Source organism: Mixophyes fleayi, chromosome 10, assembly GCF_038048845.1.
Source record: "Mixophyes fleayi isolate aMixFle1 chromosome 10, aMixFle1.hap1, whole genome shotgun sequence".
Taxonomy (NCBI): Eukaryota; Metazoa; Chordata; class Amphibia; order Anura; family Limnodynastidae; genus Mixophyes; species Mixophyes fleayi.
Window position 1 is genome coordinate 8637910 of NC_134411.1, and position 26376 is coordinate 8664285.

The window sequence follows — 26376 nt, forward strand, 5'->3', positions numbered from 1 at the left end:
GACAGCTTAGTTTGGATTAGCCCAGCAGCCAGAGCATTGACTGGGGAAGCTGGGTTCACCCCAGGGCAACCTGGGATATGGATGAGTGTGTTGCCTCTTATCTGTAGATCACAGCATAGGTATCTTGTACGGACAGAGTAGTTAGTAATGGTGAGGTTTATTGCTCAGAGATAGTTGTTACTCACAGTTCTATAAATGCGCATTCTGTCAGAGGATAATACAACCCCTTCCCTTGTCTTTTTAACAGGTCCATGTTCATTTACTTATCTTGCATGAATCAGCCTGGACCCTGCTCTTAATTTTAAGTACACAAAGTGGCAGGTGGGCTGTATCCTTTTTCTCCCAGGTCCCATGCTGCCAGGGTCGGCTACACTAAAGTTTGGCCGGAAGATTTAAAGATTTAATTTCCCAGCCCAGAATATTTTCCAGGACTTGATTATCTGGGGGTCAAAGTTACAATTGGCTGTAAGAGTCAGAACTTGCGTGGTCTCCCGAACATCCTAGGAGGCATCTTCTGAATTAATTTGAATCCAGGAGGCGCTAACAGAAGAGGCTCTTGCAGTGCTACTCTCTCTCTTGCCCGCGGCACCGGGGTACAGTAGTCAAAACGCTAAGGTAAGCGGTCTTTGGGTGCCGCCACTTTACTGTCTCTGAACTGAGATTACCAACCACCTCCAGACCTTCCTGGGTTTGCTGCTGTGGCCCCTTCACCCTGGCTAGTAAGGAATGGGCACCTTCCAGTACTGCCTACTACCATTCCTGCGATCGGAAACCAAAAGGTGTGGTGACATAACCCCACTGGCTGCCCCATTTGCAATACGCCACCAGGGTAAGTTCTTTATTTCTGTCTTTCTCTTTCCTACCATTGGGGGGCACTGCGATACATCGGGGGGTATAGTAGTGGGACTAGGAGTTTAGGCACTTATCAACTTCTTTGATCTTTACTCTCCTCTGCTACTATGCCCCTCCTCTCCTGTGGATACCTCATTTTTTTTTAAGTGCCTTAGGAGATAGGTCACTTTGGTATAGGATCCTGCCTATACTTGTATTAGTGTTAGGTTATTTTTCAGGTTTTTATTTCATTTTTCATTTAGGTGAAGCGTGGATCTCAAGACCCAGAGGAGTGAATAGGACTTCAGCTCTGTTCACTCTGGGTCCCGACGCAGGTAAGAGGCAGCTCAGTCTTCCTTCCTGGCACCTCTGACGGCAATACCCCTAGAGACGAGCTATAGGGGCATAGATTTAATTAAGCTGAGACCCTCTATAGGCTATGGGTCAGTTACAGCTTCACACAGGGCTAAGAGAATCATCTCTGATGCATCTCAGAGCCGCGGTCAAGACTCTGGCCATTTCTCAGAAGAGGAAGGTCAGGTAGACTTTCATCTGCAGGAGGATGACTCACTTCGCTCAGTAGATTCTTCCCCCACCCAGAATGTAGATAACCTTATTCTGGGTATCAGACATTCTCTAGGGTTTGCTGAACCCGAACCCATGGCCCCTTCAGGGTTCTCCCTTTTTAAAAAGGCTAAGGCGCAGGTGGCTGCTTTTCCTCCATCCCCTCAAATGATAGAGATGGTATCTAACGCACGGCAGAGGCCAAATGAGCAGTTTATGATGCTGGGTAAATTTAGATCTTTTTACCCGCTTCCGCCAGAAGACTCCATTAAATGGGAAGCTTCCCCTAGGGTGGACACTCCTGTGGCACGGTTTTCTTCCTCTTCGGCTATTCTGACTCAGGAGTGGGTTGCACTAAAGGATCCCACTGACTAAATGTGCGATCAGGCCCTCCTCCGTTCAGCTTACGTTGCGGCAGGCAGTATGTTTAGACCCACTATGGCGGTTGCTTGGGCTAACAAGACCTGCTGGTTAAGGATATCCAAGAAGACACCCCACACGCAGGAATTCTTTCTCTAGCCGAACATATCTTTGACAATTCTGATTATGTAGGGCATGTAGCTGTGTCTGTCAATGCCAGTTTCTCTGCCCTCATTATCGCTGCTCTTCTTACCTTATGGTTACGCTCTTGGACAGCAGATGCTGATTCAAAGCGAACTCTAGAGGGTTTGCCTCCGTCTCCAACTCTTCGCATCAGAGTGAGACGGTCATTCAGGTGGCTACAAGAGGAAAGAGCAAAACTCTTCCCATACGTTCCAGTAGACCTCGACAGGGACGTCTTCGTTCCTTTGGCCGAGGCCGGGGCACCCCGTCGAGAGGCCAGTCCTCTGCCCCCAGGGGAAGTTATAGCAGAGGCAGGGGTGCTGTTGGGAGAGGGGCCTCAAGACCGATCGATAAGCCCGCAACGTGACAGTCTTTCCCCTCGTGAATCTGTGGTGGGGGCATGCATTCCTCGTTTCCAGAGCCAGTGGCGAACATCCAGCACGGATGTTTGGACACAAGGAATTGTGTCCCGGCGCTATGTCATAGACCTTGTTCAGTTTCCACCATGAAGATTCTTCACCACAGCAACCCCCCTTTGTCCCGTCAGGTGCAGTGCACGTCAGAAAGCAATTCTGAATTTGCTGGCGTCCGGTGTTATTGTTTCCGTTCCAACACAGGAAAGAGGTCAGGGATTTTACTCCAGGCTCTTCCTAGTGCCAAAACAGGACGGATCATTACGTCCAATTTCAAATTTGCAGTCTCTGAACAAGCAGGTAAGAACTCAAAAGTTCAAAATGGAGTCCCTCAGACTGTAATCTCCGGAATGGAGCAGAGGGAGTTTCTGACCTCCATAGGCATCAAGGATGCCTACCTGCACATTCCTATATGGAGGGGGGCACCATTGCCTTCTCTGCTTTGCGGTGGGAAGCTCCCATTACCAGTTCAGAGCACTACAGTTCGGCCTAGCAACCGCTCCCCGAGTGTTCACAAAGATCATGGCGGGGCTCCTGCAGCAGACGGGGTTCACAATAGTTCCCTATCTAGATGATCTCCTTCTAAAAGCACCGTCTGCATCTCTAGTGGTCTGGATGTGACAAAACAAGAAATCGTTTCACGGGTGGATTTTGAATTTACCCAAACAATCCTTCATTCCGGCTCAGCACATGCGCTTCCTGGGTTTCATGTTCGACACAGTGACCCACAGAGTCTACTGGAAAACAAGATTCTTGCTCTCTTGCGCAGAACCAGAACTTATGCAGAAAGAGGTATCTCTCCTCAGCTGCATGAAATGCTTAGGAACAATGGTTTCAGTGTTTGAAGCCGTGCCCTTCGCACAATTACGCTCACTCCCTCTTCAACAGGAGATTCTTCGAAAGTGGTCGGAATCTCAGGAGCATTTAGACAGACAGATCATTTGCTTGTCAATTCCCACTCGTCTTTCCCTAGCGTGATGGCTATCCAGACAAAATCTGGACCAGCCCATGGACCTTAGTTGCGACAGACGCCAGTCTGCTAGGCTGAGGAGAAGTAACACAGTAACTGAGATTTCAGGGCCTCTGGTCCCCCCAACAGAGGCCACACTCTCGATCACCGTCCTAGAACTCAGGGCGGTGTACAGGACATTGATGCAAGCTCAGAGGTTTCTGGCAGGGAAGCCTCTTCAAGTTCAGTCGGACCATGCCACGGCCGTGGCATATCTAAATCACCAAGGGGGAACTCGCGGTGTAGGGACCATGCGGGAAACAGCCAAGATCAGGGTATGGGCGGAGCGCCACGTACCCCAGATGTCAGCCGTTTACATCCCAGGGAGGAGAATTGGGAGGCCAACTTCCTCAGCAGGCAGAGGGTTCACCCGGGCGAATGGTCTCTCAGCAAGCGAGTCTTTGCCCTCCTATTAGAACGCTGGGGCATGCCAGAGATCGATCTCATGGCATCCAGACTAAACCATGAGGTTCCCCTGTACTACTCACAGTCTTGAGACCCTCAAGCGCTTTTCACGGACGCCATGTTCCATGGCAAGTCTGGCTAGTGTACCTGTTTCCACCAATACCCATGCTTTTGCAGGTACTGAAAAAGTTAAAAAGAGAGGGTTTCCGCAATTCTGGTAGCCCCTCATTGGCCAGGAAGGGCTTGGTTTTCAGACATTCTGACACTGGCAGGGGGTCCCCCCTTCCGACTGCCAATGCAACCGGATCTTCTTGTTCAAGGTCCCCATCACTGCCACGATTTAAATCTACTAACTTTGTCAGCATGGCTATTGAGACCTTGATTCTCAAGGCCAAGGGATTTTCACTAGAGGTCATTGGTACTCTTATCAAGGCCAGGAAATTGTCTTCCTCAGCCATATATCATCGAGTTTGGAAGTCATACATCCTTTGGTGCGAGGCCCAGGGTTTCCACACATTCAGGTTTAGCCTTCCTAAGTTGTTGGCTTTTCTGCAGGCCGGCCTAGATAAGGGACTCTCCGTCTGGGGTAAGGCCTCGGCACTCCAATTATTTTCAGCGAAAGCTGGCGACCGTCAGGGATGTTCAGACCTTCCTGCAGGGGGTTCTTCATGTGCAGCAAACCCCCCCCCCCCCCCTTTGTTCATCCGGATGAGCCTTGGGACCTCAACCTGGTGCTCCATTCGCTCGTAGAGTATCAGAACTAGCAGCGATCTGCTGCACTTCTCTTTTCCCAATTTTCCACGAAGATAGTGGTTTTTCGCACCAAGCCCTCCTTTGTTCCGAAGGTTGTGTCAAGGTTCCACTTAAATCAGGAAATCGTGGTTCTGGCCTTTCCTCCTCCTCTTCCTCCTCCTCCTGCAGCCGTTCCCTCCCTTAGAGGCAGCTTTGGTATGGTAGGAAAGAGAACAGAAGATTTTTACTTGCCATAAAATCAATTTCTCTTACCCCATTGGGGGACACTACGCACCCTCTCTTGCTCTGTAAATAGTTCTGTTGTGTGTATTTTATACTTATATTCTTTGCCCTATAGGGCTCCCTTTTCTAATACGCTTGGTTAGTCAGAACTGAGGTATCCGCAGGAGAGGAGGGGCATAGTAAGGGAGGAGAATGAAGATCAAATAAGTTAAGTGCCTAAACTCCTAGTCCCACTACTATACCCCAGTGTCTTGCAGTATCCCCCAATGGAGTAAGAGAAATCAATTTTACGGTGAGTAAAAATCTTCCTTTTTCACACTGTTTGAAACATTTTGTACATAGGTGCACTGTGCTGAACATCACATTATATTTAGTACCAAAAAACACCTTAAAACATGTGCGGAGTGTGGGCAAGGGAAACCTGGGTACAATCTGTATGAGACCATTGGAGGCTTCTCACACCTGGAGAATCAAGGAGTAACATCAGCCGTGAGTCTCGATAAAGAATGCTCCTAACCATGCTATAGTTTTAGTTTTAGGTGTAGTCCTTTTTTTTTTTTTTTTTTTAAAGGTATGACGTTCATTTTTTGATCATGGCCAGTTAGTAAACACCCCGCTCATCCTACTGTTTAAATATAATGTCAGCCGTATTAGCTGAGTACACACAGAATAGAATATTTTTTTTATTAGTAATTTACATTTAACAACTAAATTGATCTTTCGGACATACATTTGAGCTTTTTGCTCAGAAAATAACTGCTTAATTATTTTGTAAAGCCTTGTGTTTAAGTAGAGTCTGAAGACCACTGATACAGCGCTTGCCGGTTCAACAAGCTGTTGTACACTGATTCCTAGGGCCTCAGTTAAATGGCTGAAGCATTACTTATGGTAAAAGCAGTGTGTTTGGTAGAGCTGTTCTTGCTGAATAAATCAACAATATACCTTCACTTAGAGCTTAGCTTTTCTATAGGTCATTGTTATAGTAAAACCAAGAAGTATATTTCCATTGTTGCTTTTAATTAAATGGCTGTCTTCATGTTGTGTAGGTAACAAGCTGTATGCAAATATGCCTCTCGATTTGCAAGAGCCGGCAACCCTTTAAAGGACAACCACCAAACCTAAAATGCAAATTGCTTTATGGCATTTAAAGATAGATATGTAAAAAATTCTGAAGCTTATCAGGATAAAAAAGGATTATAGGGATAACAGCGCTGCTCTAAAGATATGTATAGAGCTGCCAAAGTGGGTCTGAGTGGGACTAATTCCAAAACTTCCCAGTTTAAACAGATAAAAAAAATTACACAATGTTGACCCACGGCGCTAGAAATAGCAGCAACACAATAAAAACAGAATACAACAATTCTCAACATAGATGGTAATATACAAAAAGAAAACACTTAAGTAAATAACCAAAAAAGATTTGTTTTGGCTTGGTACAAAAAAAGGGGAAAATGGATACATCCCAGTGGTTAATGTAAAAAATAAAATAAAAAACAAAACATAAAAATAGTAATAAACAATGAAAATAAATCCAAACTGAATCCAAAATATAGGTCAGAAAAAAAATAAAAAAAATCCAGGTAGGTACATATGGTGAAATCGTATACACTGTAGTTAAAAAAGAATATGGTAATGCAAATGTGTATCACAAAAAAGAAAATGGAAAGGTAGAGAAAAAATGTACCTTGGTAACGGTCATAAAGTCTTTCTCAGAGGTACCAGAGTCCGTGGAGCCCTCCAGGGCTATAAATGAGTGCTTTCTCTTTCCGGAGACGGTGCACCGCCGATGGTAGTGAGTTTCAATGGCTCTACCTTTAATTAAGATGCTTTGGAACGCAAGCCTGCGTTCCAAATCCCGCACTTCCGGTTTCGGACAGCCGGAACTTGCCACAGCGCTATAAAATATTTAAAAGCATATAGGTGAAGGGTCCTCTTCTTGTACAAAAAATAATACGTATAGGACCAACGCGTTTCACCCCTCCATCGGGGGCTTCCTCAGGGAATGTACAGAAAAGTGTCTGGAAGCTTATCAGAACTGAAGATCTTTGACCTTACATCTTATATAAAGGATATTCTTTGTTAATAATAATCCTACTGAAGGCCACTGCAGTCAATCACTTTTAGAAAATGGCTAATGACGGAGGATGTTAACGCAGTGTAAATTTAGGTATGGGAACATTGTTATTAGTTTATACAGTAGCTATAAAAAGTATTCACCTAGTTGGTATTTTTTTTTTCTTTTACATCATGGACTTAAAATGGAATTTTACTACTGATTAAGCACAAAACTTAATATCCAATACTTGCAATTTCAAAGAATAAAAAACCTTCTAAAACTTTTCCATACTTATTAAAAATTAAAGTGACGATATATTACATAGGTATGTACCACCTTGATATTTTGCTTTGCAGAAGCACTTTTATCCTCAATTACCACTGTGGTTCTATTTAGCTATGTGCTGACACAAGCTTTGCCCATTCTTCTATGCAGGTTTGCTCATGTTCATTCAGGTTTCCTAGGCACCACTTGTGAATAGTAATTTTCAAATCATTCCACAAATCCTCGATGTGGTTAAGGACTGGTTATTTACTGGACCACTTCAGGACATTGGATGGTTTTCAGGACATTGGTGTGTTTTATTTACATCATTATAATGTGGCTTTTTTAGGTCATTAGATCTTTTCCCAAGTCCTAGGTCACTGCTGCAAGACTACAAGAGATTTTGCTTCCAAGATTTGTCTATATCTTGCTTCATACATTGTGCCTTATATATTGAAAAGTATCCCACCGCCTTGGGGCTTTACTTTAGCGATCGAGTTCTTGGGATGATGAAAAGTATTATTAACATTCAACTATAGGGCAATTATAGGGGTGCGACAGTGCCGTACCGAGCAGTGGTGCAATAAGGTTAAAACCGCTCAAGTAACATTACATAGCACAAGTGACAAGGAAAACAGAGAGTAACATAGTACAAGTGGTATAACAAAAACTAGAGAATGTAATACAAGCAGTTTTGCTCAAGGCAGGTTACAAGGGGGGCATCTGTATCTGATTGCAAATGTTATCATTAGGTACAGACAAAGCAGAAGGAATAAAAGAGGTTTACAACTGCAAAAGCAGATGAGAGGAGGAGAGAAACCTGTACGAAAAAAAACAGGATCGGAAACGAGAGAAATGGCGGTGGAGGAATCAAGAGGAAAGAGGGACCTACAAATGGGAGCTTACATTCTATGGGGGAGCGGTTGGAGTAGTTCGAGAGGGTGCCACATAGAGGGGAAGTTGGTAAGGGGTGAGAGTGTAACTAGGTGGAGGTCTGGTAGGCTTTGGTGAACAAGTGAATTTTTAGGAAGCTTTGAAGCACTTGAGGCGAGTCTAATAGTGTTTCAGATGTGAAGAACAGCACGGGAGAAGTCGTGGAGATGGGAATGAGACGTAGTTGCAAGATGGCCGGTGCGGCAGTGGTCATTGGCCGAGATGAGAGGGTGGGAAGGATTGTGGAGGGAGATGAAGTTGGAAATAAATGTAGTTTTGTCCTGGTTCTCCTAGCAAGGGAGACTCGACATGTTGACCGGAAGGCTGAAACTGGCTTCAAAAATATGCTTATTTACCAAGTTGTCAAAAAAGAGGTCTATGCATACAACAAACACAAGGTTGCTTTCAATGTTCTTCTGAGGTTCTGGTTTTACTGATGGATCCTTTTTAACACAATAGTTCCATCTTACATTTCTTGTCACTGATATTTCCTTTCAAATAAAATAAATCATGACCATAGAAAGTAGATGGCAGTAGAGCTACAGCTAACAATATAAATGTCTAAATAAATACAAAAGAAAAGTAAAAGTTATATGGTCATGGACTTTACATAGTAATAATCGATGATGCATTCTTATGTCCTTATCTGTATATTCATAGTTTAGTACGAACCATGAACTTCAATTTTAAAGATTTTATCTCGTACCCAACAGTAGGCTTCTCGCACTGAGGCCAAAAAAGTTCACTTGGGGCATAGAATCTTCCTCCACTTTGTATGCAAGTTTCCCACATACTGTCTGGCAAACTCTAGGTGAAATTTAATATCCGTTTTCTTTTTGCCACCCTCCCTTAAAGCACATATTTGTGATATGTTCAAGTTATTGTTTCGTGGACCATTTTCCCCACCGTTGCCAAATTCTAAGCAGATTCACAGTTGTCATATTCTCTCCTTTTCTTTATGATGGACTTCACTTGATCTGGGGATATGAGGTCATTGAAATTATATCCTTCCTTTGATTTGGTACTTTTCAATTATATTTTCTTAGATTTGAATATTTTTATCTTCATGATGAATCTTTTGTTTGGCATTCTACTAAATCAACTGTGGGACCTCTCACAGACAGGTGTATTTATTTTGAAATCAATTGAAACAATGTTGTTGTACACAGGTAGACTCCAATCAATTAATTATGTGACCTCTGAAGACAACTGATTGCTAATATACACCTAATTAAACCCTGGAACAAAGGGTTGAATACTTATTCAATCAATTGCTGACTGTTTTTCTTTTGTTTGTAATTAGAAAAAACTTTAGAGTGAGTGGTTTTTTTTGTTTGTTTTTTTTTTTTCTTTCTTTTTTTTCTAATACCTCTTGAGAATTTTGGATTGATCAGTGGTAAGCATTCCTGAATAAATCTATGTTTTATTCCATGATGTAAAAAAATGCTACAGCAGGTGAATATCGTATTTTAGGTTTAGTAGTGCTTTAAAGTGTACCCGTTGCCTATTTTGATGTCCCAACCAGTATTTTGCATGTCAGGAATTGGTGAAATCACCGATGCACAATATGATGACACTAGGTCTTAGTGAATTTGTGTAGGCCACCAGTCCACTTTATTATGGCTTAATCCCATTGGTTGTATGAGCATGATATGGGGAAGCTCTGCTGGAATTCTACTTCACTGAATGGTTATAGAAAGTAAGTAAAAGAAAACATAACATTAAGGGGCATATTCAGATCCGATCCGCGGTAACGCGCGTTACTGCGGAAAATGCGCAGTACTGCCGGTAATACGGTACCGCAATAACGCGGATTTTCGTACGCAGCCCTATAAGCTGCGAACGAAAATCCATGTTATTGCGGTACCGCGGATTAGGTTTGCGGCCGTTCGGCGCGATCCGGCGGATCGGGATCGGAATTGAATATGCCCCTAAGATTGATATCTTATAATTTCCTTTTAAAACTGATATATTCTTTTAACAACTCCGTGAGGCGTTGCACATGAGTAAAAGTGAGCCACTGCAGACCTACTGTTTACATGCTAGAAGTAACTCCCCAAAGCCGTTTGATCATGGGAACCCCTTTCTTTTGTCTTTTTTTTTTTTAATTGTTCCTTCCTTTAATTTACTTTAACATGTTTTATAGCTTAAAGATGTTATAGGAATAATATTACTTTTTACTTTTACACTTTCGTATTTTGTGTTAACATGAATGATCTCTGTTAAGCAATCAATATGAAAGTTGTCAAATTATTTGTAAGATGCAAAATAACAAAATTCCCTTGTCCAAATTATCATGAAAAATGGTAGGATGTGTTTATGATGATAAAGTAGAAAAAACATTTGGAACTTGGTAAATAACAAATAAACCTCTTGGTTTCATTAGCAGCAGTTCAAGTTTGCAATAGGGGCTAGATTTACTAAACTACAGGCTTGAAAAAGTGGAGATGTTGCCTATAGCAACCAATCGGATTCTAATTATCCTTTTATTTAGTACATTCTAAAAAATGACAGCTAGAATCTGGTTGCTATAAGCGGCATCTCCACTCTTTCAAAACTGCAGTTTAGTAAATATACCCCTAAGTCTTTACTTGAGGATTAGTTCTACCATAAATAGTTATAGCTTAGAACCCTGTTTTACCCTCCTTTGCGAACTGTGCTCAATGGTGCATATCTGCTCTAAAATCATAACAGCCAATGAGACATTGTCTGAATGGAACTAGACTGCTCAAACATGCATATCCTCTTTTATCAGTGTCAGTAAGTAGCCTTCATAATCCTTACTTGTACAGTATTTGCTAGCTATGCAATGCTTAGGAGACAGCCATTTAAAATAAAATCTTCATTATTCTTCATCGTAGTTTATTAGTTTTGTTTATGTGGAACAGGCGTCTTTCACAGCACCATTAAATGAAAATAGTCCTTGTGACAGATATTTTAAATTAACTGAAATCCAAGAGGGTGAATTTCTTTCTACCTGTTTATATAATATGAATATAACACACATGCCTGAGAAGCTACAGTAATAAAACCTTCTGAAGTCATTTTTGGGCAGTAGAATTTTACACTTTATCATCTCAATAATGAGTTTTCGTAACAGCAAAGTGATTGGTGTAAAAAAGAAAATATATTTGTTGGAACATAAAATACTAGCAATGTACAAGAAACCTGACAGCAATCCTTAATCCATTTTACTAGTAGTGTTATGTGTGCCTCTATCACTAGCAGTTAGGGCACAGAGTAGAAATAATGTTGAGATATATTAAACCGTAATGCATGTGTTTGTAGAGGAGTATGTGAAAACCAGTTATACACCAGAGATGACAAATAGTTTTATTCCAGACATTCTGGCTTACGTGTCTCAAATGTGGTTAATTCATCTCTATATGTGAGCCAATATTCCATGTCCTAATGTATGAAAAGTTGTATTATTAGATTAGCTCTGCTATAAATTTCCTTAATGTAGTGACCAAAATATAAAAACATATTCTCTGTCTTTTAATTGTTGTATAGGTGAAGCAACCTCACAGAGATCCACATCTGGGGAAGAGGTACCTCCAGCTAGTGTCATTGTACCAAGCCCGTCTCACTCAGGATCCCCAACAACCACCTCCTCGATTAATACATGGAAACCCACTGAACAGCAATCACAGCCTAGTTTTCCTTTGTCTGGTTTATACTCTCTCTCCCCTTTACCTTCACCACCTCCATCATCATCATCATCCTCTTCTAGAGGCATGGATAGATTATCTGTGCTCAACACTTCAATGTCTGGGATGTCTGCGTTCAGACTAAAGAATGCTTTTACTCCGAGGGTTGTACAAGTGCAGTCATCAGCTGGTCGTTTAAATTCAAAGTTTGCAGAGCCACCACGTTTCAATGGGACTTTTCACAAGCACGAGTCTCTCAGCTCAGATGATCACACACCTCACAAGAAACAGGAAAGCAAGCTTCCATGCAAGCCACCTGCAAAAAGACTGGACATTTCTGAATTCCCCCGGATACCAAAGATAAAACGAGAGACAGATAGTCCTGTTAATGAAGCTAGTAAACGCTTGGAATCCTTAGCCAGCAGCAGTGCAAATTCCAGTCCTCCAAGGCCAAGCATGAATCGGCTAACTGGGCGAGGGGAGAGTAAGCAGTTAGGCAGATTGACTGCAACAGAAAAAAACACGCGCCAAGAGTCTCAAGTACACTCAAGACACTGTGGTGGGATTTCCTCTAGTCATTCAGCCTCAAACAGTAGCAAAACACCTCTTTATCCCAACAGCTCAAGGAATGTGGGTTCATCTGATTCGGGGGGAGGTGGACTTCGGATTACAATCAGCGGGAGTTCTAGTAATTCCTGTAGACAATTCAGTCCTAGTGCAAAGGACCCCTTCCATACTACAGAAGATAAAGCCCAACAAAAGGTTACACCTCTATATTCCACCACCATCAAGAGAGAGAAAACTGTTAAAAACGAAATTTATGATCCTTTTGAACCAACAGGCTCCGATTCAGGGTCTCACAGTAGCAGTCCAGAAAGGCCTGCTACTCCCCCTCTACCCACCTCATCCACAGAGACAGCTCGTACAACTCAGTCTACTGGAGTGAAAGTGGGAGCATTTCGCAGCTTTAAATTCACTACCCACTCAAGTAAAGTGGGTTTGTGTAAACTTGGACCTGACTTTTCTGGACTGTCGCCTAGCAACAAAGAAGCAGATGAGACTAAAAGTCCAGTGAGTGTAAGCCCTCTGCTTTCATCTTTTATTAAATTGGAGAAGGAGATAAAACAGGAAGTCATTAAGGAAGAGAAGGCTGACCATGCAGATTTTAGAACAGCATGTTCATTGTCTGGATTAAAAATTACTTCTGACCTGAAGTCAGGAGGCACCCGTGGCTTTCATTTTGATGTAGACAATCAGCACAAAATTTCTGTTAAATCTGAACCAGACAGTCCTCCAAACAGGACTTTTCACCAGAGTAGCACAACTAATAGAGTTGTGTGGGAGACCGAGGACCCTTCAGAAACTCTCTCTTTGTTCACTAGCCATAGCATTGAACCACCCAAAAAAAAGCCTGCAGTTGAGGCAGAATTGAAGGTGTGCTCGAGTTCTAGGTCCAGAACCCACTCGAGAGATCGAGAATCAAGATCTGCTTCTAGATCTGTGGAGGATAGAGAAAAGGAAAGAAAATACAAGACAAAGTCGCACAAGGGAAAGAGAGCACATAGTGACAGGTCAAGCTCTGGAAGTTGTGAGCGTTCTAAGAAAAAGCGTCAGAAAGAGAAAAAGAAAGAGAAAAAAAGAAAGCTCTCAGAGTCCAGGGAAAGAAAGCGGTCCAGATCAAGCAGTCATAGCAGCTCTTCCCACAGGACATACAACAGTAAGAAAAAGAAGAAAAAGAAACGAGATGCGAGGATTGAATCAGTTGGTCGTTCTGTTAGTCCTGAAAAAGAGAAAAAGCGAAAACACAAAACTGAAAAAACTTGTTCCAGCAAAGAAGGGAACTTTAGGACAAAAGAGAAAAAGAAACCCAAGGACGATCGGGGGAAGCAAAGATCAAAATCGCCACAAATGACCAAGGAGTACAAGGCTCACAAATCAAAGAAAAAAATGTCTCATGTTAGAGACCAGGAAATAACTAGACACATTGTGCTATCCCCAAATAACAATGATACAACTATAACATGTACAGTTAGCTTTAAAACGGATTGTCCCCCAAGTACACCAGAGACCAAGTCTCCGCTTATAGTACCGACAGAGGAAGTACAGGAAAGAGAACCATTACTTTACTTGGAAAGAGAGGTTTCAATTGAAGAAGAAAAAGATGTAGAGTTATCCGATCATGATGAGGGGATTAAGATGGAAATAAAAAGCCCTCCATGGTCACCATCCCTTTTGGATTCCTTGCTCCCAGAGGACGGGAGTGAGAATATCCAAGAATCACCGTCACCAAAAAATACTTCTCCTTTAAATGACATGCCTGCTTCGTCTCTGGTTAGTCCTCCAGCTTCTCCGTTGTCTACAGGCACAGAACCTCCTAGTCCAAAGTCTCATAGTCCGCAATCTTGCTCTCACGAAGAAGATCCCCAGCCAGTTGCTCTTCTGCAAGTTAAAAAAGAAGCAGATGATCTTCAGTGGTCACCATCCCATTTAGATGACCTTCTGCTAGATGACCTTTCAGATGATGTGTGCTCAGTGGGAGCTGCCAGCCCAGATGACGTGGATCTTGAAGAGGCTATATTGATGAAAAGAGAAGATGATTATACGGTAAATAATATGGTTTAACAAACATTAAAAATATTGGTCTTTGGGGAGAAGTTTCTATGGAATAATATTACATTGCCATCTTGGTTGTGTTCGTTATACAGTTTGCTAGCTTGGCTGTCTGGGCACCCAAAACACACACAAACTATATACAAATAAATAAACGAACTGCGATGATATAGATCGAAACTAATTTCTAATGGGACTGCATTTTACATGGATTTCATAGGTTGATGTAGGACCAATTTTTAATTATATGTACAAACTCTTTGTTTTTATAACTTCAGAACTATATAGAAATAGTTATAATCTATTAACTATTTTTGTTCTAATGACTATTTAAACATCCTAATCCTGTTTCCATAGTACCATTGATAAAATAGACAATTATAAATGAATCTTTACTGTCAAAAATGTCCTTGCCACATGTATTACAAATCTGTTTCCATTCCCATAAAAACTAATTCATAAGTGAGCTGTTAGATCACTGGTTCGACCTACTGAGAGTTTTTTAGATTGTTTAAGCAAGTCCATGTTCAGATCCTTTGTGCCACAATTTTAAGGATCCTGTTGACAAGCACTTGTAAGGTTTTTGAAGGATTATTTTGTATAGTCTCTGGCACTGTGTTGAAGCATATTTTTGCAGTTACCTTGCTTATACTGGCCACACACCTGCTGTTCTGTTCTGCTATGATTACTGATGGGATCTTCCAAATACAAGCCGGCCGATAGATGCCATCTTGGGACCGCATTTACCATAGTTTTGGGCCAATTTAGGTGCTTTTGTGGCCATCTTTCGCAAGACTAGGTATAAAAATGGTGTACTTAGGAAAATATGGAGCTTCTTCTAGTACAGGGGTGGCCAACCAGTCAGAGACCAAGAGCCAAATAATATTTATAGATACGGCAAAGAGCCAAGTTTACCTTTTTATATGTGTGCATATACATATGCACAGTATAAACATGCTCATACATACTGCGCACACACACACACACACACACACACACACACACACACACACACACACACACACACACACACACACACACACACACACACACACACACATTGAAAATCTAACATAATTTGCAATATCTTGCTAAGCAACAGAGAAGATATCCAACATTGTCAGAATGTTCAGAATAATCGGCACAGCTCTTACCTCTGCTGTGTGAAGTAGAGGAGGGTTCAAAGGGACTCATATAGTTTCTTCACATTAGCTCGCGCTGCTTCTGCATCCAAAATCGCTGTGGAGGGAACTGTTAAGGTGGGGATAAAAAAAAGTCATAAATGGCCAACATGTCCTGCATACCTCTTCACATTGACCTCTGACCTCTTTACTTGCACATCAGCCTCTCCACATGCCATCACATCTACCAACATGCCTGTCGGATCTTCCGATCTTCCCACATGCAATTCAGACCTCTCCAAATACCAACCAGACCTCCCCACTTACCACTAGATTTCACCACATGCCTCTTACATCATCATCACCATTTATTTATATAGCGTCACTAATTCCGCAGCGCTGTACAGAGAACTCGCTCACATCAGTCCCTGCCCCATTGGGGCTTACAGTCTAAATTCCCTAACACACACAGACACACACACAGACTAGGGTCAATTTGTCAGCAGCCAATTAACCTACCACTATGTCTTTGGAGTGTGGGAGGAAACTGGAGCACCTGGTGGAAACCCATGCAAACACGGGGAGAACATACAAACTCATGACCCCAGTGCTGTAAGGCAGAAGTGCTAACCACTTGGCCACTGTGCTGCCCGCCATCAGACCTACCCATTTGTCCCTTACATGCCAATCAGCATCTCCATATCCCATGAGATCTACCCACATTCCTCATACATGCCATCAGACCCATCTACATGTCCCATACGTGCCAACAGATCTCCCGAAATGCTATTGTATCTCCTTACATGCCGCTGGAGTCCACGCAGAGGAAGGAGCTCTCCTCCTCCTTCCCTGATTAGATTGTCCATGACAACGTGACCTCCCTGCATTATGCAGAAGCGGTCACTTGTGACGGCTGCTCTCGGTCAGCCGAGCAGACGAATGTTTCCCAATCTGTGCCTGTCGGCACCCGGAGCACTGTATTTGGGTGATGCTCCCTGCCAGGAGCTACAGTCTACATCCTGTGAAGATAAGCATTGGAATATAAAGATTTTGAGTGGAATAAGGGGACTGTCCTGGAAAACCCAACAACCCTTTTATTTAATACACACTTGGAAAAACCTCAAGCTTTTTACTTTTTTTAATTATATTTAGGGTCAGCTAATATATATGACCCCATAATGCAGATCAGGAATCGAACATATTTTTTTTTTTTTACATTCTAGGAGCCAACTATAATTAACTTCTCTAAAAAGGCAGCCATACCATTTATCCAAGATGATGAGAATTCAGTTGACGAAGAAGCAGGAAATCATATTGATGAAAAGACCACAAAAAATAGTAGCTCCATAGTGGAGGTAGGCAAGTCTGATGATGATGATAGAGAAATTGAAACTACTCCCGTGGAAAAATCAAAACCTCAGATAAAGAGAGTCACCTGGAACCTGCACCATAAAGATTCTGAGAAGGACGACAGCCCAGACGAATCTATATGTAAGTACTTTGATTTGTGAAGTCATTCCGTGCCCATAAGAATATTATCCTTGTACACCATAATTTGAGAAATCTTGATTTGTTTGATGCTTTAGTGTTTTCTATTAGCAATGTGAAAATCTAGCATAACACAGAATTTAAGTGTGGAATAGTGTACAATGCAGAAGTAATTTTGTTGCAGCTTACAGTAGTTTATGATCGTATATGATTTATTGTAATTTGTGTTTTCGTTTGGTTTTGACTGGTGCCACATGTCCAGTCGCCTATATTTTGTCAATATGTCTTTATTATGTCTGTTGTATCAAAATTGTAACTTGAACAATTGTGTATCTTTCTATTAAAGCATCACCCTTCTACAATGCTCAGCAGGATGAGGGTTGGCCAGCCTCACCCAAATATACAGCTAATCAAGCATCCAGTGATCAACCTGACCCATCAAGTGAGGCTTCCAGTCCACATACCTGGAGTCCCTCTGACACCTGCTTGCAGGGCTCTGTGCTACAGTCAGTGAGTCAGGGTTCACGGAATGCTGGAGAAAGCCACTCAACCCTTGTTGTGGATAATCCTAACACACTTGTAGCCCCTGCTGGGGACAGGTCATTGAATGAGGGCGGTCAGATCCCTTGGAATGCAATAGATACACCTCTTCAGGTACTTAAATCTTTTAATGTCCTGTAGACTAGACTGAAATCTTGTCCAACCTAAATATTTTGAGGGATGGCAAGAACTGATAAGCTTGAGAGGGACTATAATATAATGGAATGTGGAATAATCCTTTTGGCAGCAGCTAAGAAACAATTTTTTCTACACTGTATTGCTCTATAAGGTCTGACTATTCTCCTGTCCTATCTTTGCACAGGTATTCCCACAGACCCTGCCTCCATTACCTCTCCCACCAATCTTTCCTTCCTATGCCCCTATGAGTGAGCCTGCAGTGCCCTCTGTAGTCCAAAGTAGCAGAACAATGATTAGCCAGACACCAAAAACTGGCAGTCTGGCGACAACGAACGAACCTAAGATTCAAGCAGCAAACACAGGTGAGATTTAATTGTCTAATGTTTGAAGATGCCTCCTGATCTCCAATCCTATTGGATGTATGCAAAGTTGTGATTAAGTCTTGACTTGTCTACCAATCAGTGGTCGACATGGGCAGGTATATATAGTATGTCATTTTGCTTCTTATACTGCCTTCATTGTATAACTATCAAATTGCATTCACTTACCTTTTCCATGCCGCCACTTCTAAATTTCAACTTTGACCACTGCTATCAAGCATAACATTTTAAAAGATTAAAGATCGTTTTGAATTCCTAATATTGTATGTGAAGACCCTTAATGTACACTACGTGGCCAAAAGTATGTGGACACCCCTTCTAATTAGTGTGTTGGTCCATTTTAGCCACACCCATTGTTAACAGGGAAATTCAAATATACAGCCATGTAATCTCCACAGACAAGCAATACTAGCAAATGAAAGAGCTTGGTGACTTTCAACGTGGCACTGTCACAGGTTACCACTATTCCAACTGCCTGTGGAAGCAACATTAACATCTGATCTGTTTGTTCTCATTTGGAATTGGGTTTCCACGGCCAAGCAGCTGCACACAAGCCTAGGATCACCATGCGCAATGCCAAGCGTTGATTGGAGTGGTGTAAAGCACACCGTCTGTACAGTGCAGCGGTGTAAACGCATTATCTGGAGTGACGAATCATGCTTCACCATCTGACAGACCAATCTGGGTTTGGCGGATGATTCCTACCAGAATACGTACTGCCAATTTTAAAGTTTGGTGGAGGAGGAGCATGAGGTTGGCGGGTCCCTTCGTTTCAGTGAAGGGAAATCTTAATGCTACAGCATACAATGACATTCTAGAGAATTGTGTTCTTAGAATTTTGTGAAAGAGAAGAGATATATATTTTTGCCGAACCAGATCCCTCTGTATACCAATGCAAACAATCATATTGTTATGTCCCTTAAATTTAAATGGTTGTTTAGAGAGCGTTATTGACATATGTATATCTAAGGGAGGTGCTACTACTTATCTGAAATCAATAATCAAAACACACGAGTTAAATTAATACAGTGCACTGTAACAAGTGATATTCAAATTTTTCCGTTTTACTGTGTTCCACAATAGTCCATTTAGTCCTATCCCCTTTCTAGATTAAAAACAATCCTTTATTATCTATTTAAAATGTTGTCAGTATCAAGAAAGAAAATCAAAACGGTGAATTGTTAAAATGTGTAAGTATTCGCGATTAAAAACAATCTGCTGAGTGTGATAATATACCTTCTTATATGTATAATACTTATAAAAAGCGGTTCTCTTACATATCTACGATTCAAGTTGAGGTGGTTTGGAATTCTAATATCCGCAATAAACTAAGATAATTATAATATTGGTACTAATTCCTTAGATCATTATCTCATGATCTCCTCTTATGCAGTATTGGATGATAAATGTTCAAATAGTTGATATTATTAAGGAGAAATAAAAGAGCTATGTTTGTAATGTGTATATATACTTGTATAGCGAAGATATAAGTGAAGTTTGTTTGGAGTCATTGCTCTTCTATTGTCTGCACCATGTCTTGTAGGTATCTTAGTAATTTTATGAAACAGAATAGTGGTATACAGAGAAACATAGTTGATGAGGTTGAAAAAAGACACCAGTCCATCAAGTTCAACCAATTTGGAACTTCTGCGATCTCTCACTTATTTTTTAAATTGATCCAGATTAAGCAACCACCAATCTGTTTCAATCGGGAAAAATCTCTCCAGACCCAATATTGCAGGTTTTTTTTGTTTTTGTTTTTTTTTCCCCCTTTATCCACTACTATCCTTCATTTTAATTAACAGTCATATCCCTGGATACACTTTTCCGCTAAAAATTTGTAAACCTTTCTTAAACATATCAATTGAATCTGCCATCACAATCTTCCCTGACAGTGAATTTCATATCTTGACTGCTCTTACTGTAAAGAACCCCTTCCTTTGCTGGTTGTGAAACTTCCTCTCCTCTAACCTTAGTGGGTGTCCGGGTGTCCTGTGTATAGTCCTTGGGGTTAAAAAGTTCCCATGAAAGCTCTCTGTATTGACCCTTAATGTATTTGTACATAGTAATCATATCTCCTCTTAGACAACTCTTTTCTAAAATAAACGTGCCTAAACTGGCTAACCTTTCCTCATAACTTAATGACTCCATACCCTTTATCAATTTTGTCGCTCTTCTCTGAACCCTTTTTAGCTTCAAAATATCTTTTCTATAAAGTGATGCCCAGAGCTGTACTCCATATTCAAGATGAGGTCTTGCCAACAATTTATACAGTGGCAAAATTACACTGTCTTCCCTTGCATCTATGCCCCTTTTTCTGCATGCCAATACTTTATTTGCCCTTGCAGATGCTGCTTGACATGGGGCACTATTGCTAAGTCGACTGTGTCTATGAGTACTCCCAAATCCTTTCCCATTATACATTCCCCTAAAATTGATCCCTAATTGCAATGCCTTACATTTACCTATGTTAAACTGGAGGATTGGGCAGCCAAATGGAATATGAGGTTTAAGTCCCTCTGTAGAGAAACTACATCTTGCTCTGATTTTATTACCTTACAGTGTTTGGTGTCATCTGCAAAATTGGAAACTTTACTCTCTAAACCATCACCAAGTTCATTAATAAATATATTAAAAGGGAGTGGCCCCAGGACCAACGTCATAGTAATGTCCACTGTTTTGTAATGAGATGTTCAATAAGCACATACTTTTGGCCAAGCAGTGTATGAAACATTTTTTTGTCTTTTTTCTTTACTTAACTGACAGCGGGTAGGGCTGACCAAATTCCAGAACATCTTGTCATCCAGGATTTGTTGTTGACACTCCATGTACTCCTGTGATATTTCCGTTTGCGATGATTTATTTTGTATTCACAAACCCACATTTATGCCATATGTACACGCATGCTGATGTGTTGATTCCCTTTTAAGCAAATGTCACACAAAGGATAATTGCATTATCAGGAAGGCTCAGGGAAACTGAATGGAAATTTGGACACCCTTAATTCAGTTCATTATCACATGTGCCTTAGGGTGACTTTTCTCAGCATAAGCCATTACCTCTCTAATACGTGACCTCTTCACTAATTCTGAGCAGTCTTACTTTGTTTGCTAAAATGAGACCCGTTTTATCTCAATTAGAGAAACGTCCAAACATAAAAAGGGTTATTAAATAATTAAAATGCAAAGATTCCTTATTGTCAAAAATAAGTTACACTTTTGTAGCACTGTAGGAAGTCCTTCTCTGCGATGAATGCTCCTTTTAGCATGAGAGCCAACAATTTAAACCACAGTGATAGGTGGGCCCCAGACAGAGCAAGACAGCAGGACAAGATTGCCGAGTGGTAGCTTTATTAGTAAAAGGGGTGTGGGGAGTTTTGGATAGAGGGCTTAAGCATGGACAATTACATTTAAATAGGCTTAGAGCAATCTTATGTTTGGGCTTTAATATGAATACTGAAATTTCATATTTTTAAATACCCAGTTAATTAACAGTTCTGCTGTAACAGTATTCTCTTGAATATGAATAGACTTTCTATGATTTAAAACGATTGAGAGAGCTCTACAGTTCAACTTTTCTACACCAGAACTATTACAGGTTCAATATTCTTGTTTTTTCTGTAATTATTTAGAAGAACTTATTTACAAACAGTTTCATACAGTAACAAATTTAATATTAATATGTAACTTTCCTGTCAAAAGTTAAGAAAATATTTTTAAAATTTCACACTCTGCACAGTATAACTGAAGGGTCAGGGGCTTAGGTTATTATGCGGAAGATGGATCTTAAGAAATTTTAATATACTCACTGTGGGATAGCATAGGCATCAATCCCTTTTTTTTTTCTATTTATACTCACTGTGGGTTTTTGTAAACGTAGATCCTTACATTATTTAACTTCTTAACAATATGTCCCAGCTGCGTGTGAATTTTAGGCAATATCCAGTTACTTAATCAGTTGTCACTATAGGGACCACTAGTATGGTACCCTCAGTATCTTGTTGCAGAAAACTATTTGCTGTCCACATCTTATCCCTAATTACCAGTGTCCAAATGTGTAAATAGAGTCCTCACCTGGTCCGGACATATGATTATATAAACATTTTAATGTATATGGTAGTACCACTTATTGGATCCAGTCATACACCTAGATAGTTAAAAGATGTTTGTGCCATTGTTCCCTCGCCGGGGTTGACTTTCTTGCAGGGTGATACTCTAGACGCCTTAAATTGGTCGCCGCAGCTTCTGCAGCCATCGCTGGAATCTCACATAGCATCCTGGATCTTTGTAATCATTTGCTTCTACTCCCTGAATTCTCTGCTCTAACTTTGCCTTCTACTGTGGTCTAGTCCTGCTTTCAGAATCTAGCTTACTGCCACTTTTACGCTCCCTCACTCACTCTCTTGCACGCTTCTCTCCCTTACTTTACTTTCTGCTTCTCTTGCATTAACAATTTCTTTCTCTTTTATCACCTTTATATTTCTCCCCTTATCCTCCGTCGCTCTCCCTCTAGTGCTTTCCTTTGTCTCGTTCTCTCTTTGTGTACTATGATTCCTCTGTTGCACTACCTCACTGCCTGTCACTCCTCTATTTCTGATTCCCTCTCTTTAACTACAAACGTTCTCTTATATTCACTATTTGCTACTTCCTGCTGTCAGACTCTCTAATCTGACTAGAATCTTTCATTTTTTTTCTCCTGTAACTTACTCTTTTTGGTTTTATTATAGTTTTTCTTTGACTTTAATTAACCTCTAACTGTATAATAGATTTATTTCTTTCTCCCCACACCTCTCTCAGCACCCTCTTTTGCCTTCCGTCTCTCTCTCCAATCTTTTTCAGTCTGGCTTTGATTGGCCAGCAGAGAGGGGGTGTTGCTAGGACTTGCTCCAGTCATATGAGTGTGTGCTGGCACATGTTTGTGCCTCCGTTACATATGCTTCAGACGCGATAACTTTTTAAAGGAACATCATTGTCTGTTTTTATACACCATGTTCCACCAAAACCTATATAGAATGTGCACAACACAAACAGGTGTCTCACTAAACGTACTCTGTTCTACTAAATGTAAACCCCTGTTCTGGATGCCAGCCAGAGGAGGGCATTCTTATAAATAAAAGTAAGAAATCGTATGAACCTGAACTACAATTGTCTTGCTGATGTATTTCCTTTATAAAATGTATGGAAAGCTTTGTGGAAGCAATATTAGACGACTTCTGCAAGTTGTAGAAGTGTAGTGGGAAATAGCTGATTCTGGTATAATTGAGTCTTTGCTAACTTTTATATGCCTTCTTGGTTATACTTTGTCATGTTCTTTTTTTTGTTTTGTTTTATTTTCTAGGTGAAGGTAAAGGAAAAGCAAAAGCAAAAACAAAATCTAAAAAAGCAGAGAATATTAAGAATGAAGAGGTAAGAGACCATTGTACATGGGAAGTATAACTATCACAGCACATTAGTATCATTGATGTTTAACCCCAAATCCCCTTTCTCCTCTCACTAGTACTGCTTCCACTTTTGGGCAAACCTTGGACATTTTATTTAAGAAAGCAGAATTTTAAAACAAAGTACTATAGCGGCAAAGGGGATTTAACATGCTGCTATAATTAAGTATTCATATACATTTTTGGAAAGATGCCAAAACTCTGGCAGCAAACTTTAAGCTTAATGGTTACTTGGTTCCTGTTTGTTGCTGTCACCTTGTAACTTTTGGGTAATGCTATTTACTTTGCATCCCTTTTTGTCAGTCCTTTTCTGTTTGGTAGTTACACAGCCTACTGCTGACATAGAATAGCCATCTAGGCTGTTTTGTGTTTGTAAGGACTTTTAAGTGCAGAATAAACTTTTCTGGTCACCGTATGAAGTGCCGTAGAAACTGTCTCGCAGACATAAAGCGAAAAGTTATTAAAACCTTTAAGCTACTACATAGCGACTGTATGGATGTAGACTTCTTTTTCTAGAGAATAGACTTCTGGGTAACCTCTTTTTATAGCAGCCCTTTGAGTCAATGCTTTGTCTTAGATTTTTTTTTTTGATCATGACACAGGCTTGCATTGAAATAATATCCTCCGTAGAAAAACTTCTTCTCAGTGTAGTATAGCCTGAAGCAGGCATTGTAGACTCTAAGACTGTGAGCCACAATACTCTATTTTCATTCCTGTTCTCAGGTAACTATGTTAGGAAGAAGGTTCTTGTCTAGCTAAACAGGCAGAGCTTGAGTGACAGCTTTGCAGACTTGCTGTTTAGAAATGCAGTGCAGACTGGTTCACACAAGGGGCAGGGCCAGTCCCATTAACTCAAACTCCTTCAGAATCTGCTTTTTTACCTTTAGGAGATCTCATCAGGACACTGTCCTAAAGACTTAAGAAACTTCAATACTTTTTAACAGAGCTACTGTGGAATCAATGTATTCTACCTCCATGATTCATGTCTGATTTTGTTTTTGTTTAATTTTGGCATTTAATAAACCTTTTAAAGATCTCCTTCATTCTTTGCATTGTTTCATTATTGTTGTCACTTTAACTTGACAAAGTGACTTATAACATAGTCGACTACTGTACTTCAAGTTTGTGAATAGTGATTTAGTTTATCTGGTAGTGGTTCCCTGCTTAGCAATATGTTTGCTGTGGTTTTCCTTTCCAGTACATGAAGAAACTCCACATGCAGGAACGAGCAGTGGAAGAGGTCAAGCTGGCGATCAAACCATTTTACCAGAAGAGGGAAATCACAAAGGATGAATACAAAGAGATCCTGCGCAAAGCTGTGCAGAAGGTGAGTTTAGAATTAAGGTCCTATTCTGTAGCTCAGATTACTCTCGAAGGGGATGCGATACTGCCTTTTACCATTCACAAATGGGTAAATATGCAGAAAAAGATGATCTAATGATACAGCTGATATTATACACTTTATTATCAGTGTATTTGATATTATTTTAATATTGTCAGAACTCTTTTGGTTCATTATGGTCCAAATCTGTGAAATATAAGGCATGTTGGATGTATGTTTCTATGCAAGTTCATTTGTTTCATATAGAACAGCATTTGACCCCACAATCTTTTTGCTCTAGTCTGACAGGAACCTCACATTACTACTACTACTACTACTACTACTACTACTACTACTACTACTACTACTACTACTACTACTACTGTGTTGTTGGGGGGGACCTTGCGCCTCTGTCTTTGACTTCATTCCCCTCCCCACATCATTACACTGAAAATGAGGACTGTTATGTAGATCACTGCCTCCCACAATATCGGCAAACTCCTCTTCTGAAATAAGTCTGTACTGCTGTCAACCAGTATTTTGAACAGTAGTTCCTAGCATTTGCATCTTTCGGATGCATGCAACTTGCATCCATACATATTTGTGTGGGCACTGTTACCCCTTTGTCATACAGTCCCCAAATTCTTGACTTCGGCATCAGAACGGCACTTAGTTGGACTCTTTCATTTATTGGATGATATTCTTATCTATGCATTTATTGTTTGCTTTATCTCATGTAGATCTGCCACAGCAAGAGTGGAGAAATCAACCCAGTTAAAGTTGTCAACTTGGTCAAAGGGTATGTGGACAAGTACAAACACGTAAGAAATAAACAAAAGAAATCTGGAGTGTTTGAGGAACATGACTTGGGGCGTGAATCACCAATATGATGAAAATATTTTCAGAAATGACTAAGTAGACTCAGACAACCTACAATGGAGTTCATCTGTTTATGCTCCCTGCTTGCAGTGGATACATTGCACAGTAAGAGGATGATGTCCATCTTTAAAGACACAACATTTTCTTTTTGTTTTTTTTTTACGGAATTATTCATCTTGAATTTTTAGTTGACAGTCTTCAACAGTTTTGCCATATACTGTACACCACTCTGCCAGTGTTCATTTCATAATTTTTTCGCAGAAGTTCTCCCTGGACAAAGGCATGGAGGAAGTTCGGGAAAGATTACACACTTGTCATTAAAACTGGGATCATTGTGAGAGCTGTTATCCTATCCCTTTGTAGTCTCAATGTTAACTAAAGTATACACAGAAAAAATTGTCACAAACATTTTTGTTGGCTATGAGTACACTTTTCATTGGTGTTGAACTGAGAAAGGGGACACAGCGTTTCGTTATCAGAGCGATTGAAGAAAATGTTCTGGAATTAAGATTTGTCCTTTGACAATGATATATGTATAAAGGACAATTTATAAAGTTAATTTTAATTGTTTCTATGGATGTTTCTTTGTTTTAATTGTCAATGTTATTTCACTCTGCAAAATTATTCAAGTTTTCTATGTAATGGATCTAGTCCAGGGTTTCCCAAACCCAGTCCTCAGGGCTCCCTAACAGTGCAGGTTTTCCGGATCACATGTGACATAATTAGGACCACCTGTGGATCTGTTACAATGTGTCAGTCAGTAATGAATACACCTGTGCTCCAGCAAGGAGATATGGAAAACCTGCACTGTTGGGGAGC

At 40.7% G+C, this 26376-nt stretch overlaps 1 protein-coding gene across 2 annotated transcripts in view; it reads left to right on the top strand.

Moving 5' to 3' along the window:
• PHRF1 (PHD and ring finger domains 1) overlaps positions 1-26127 on the top strand; it is a 55900-nt gene extending 29773 nt beyond the window's left edge. For both annotated transcript variants that reach the window (XM_075187815.1, XM_075187816.1), the window contains 7 exons: positions 11507-14247; positions 16598-16865; positions 17209-17516; positions 17725-17902; positions 23258-23325; positions 24556-24684; positions 25419-26127. In XM_075187815.1, the coding sequence (XP_075043916.1) occupies positions 11507-14247; positions 16598-16865; positions 17209-17516; positions 17725-17902; positions 23258-23325; positions 24556-24684; positions 25419-25568 (3842 nt within the window). In that variant the 3' untranslated portion in view covers positions 25569-26127. The remainder of the gene's footprint in view (positions 1-11506; positions 14248-16597; positions 16866-17208; positions 17517-17724; positions 17903-23257; positions 23326-24555; positions 24685-25418) is intronic.
• The last annotated feature ends 249 nt before the right edge of the window (positions 26128-26376 follow it).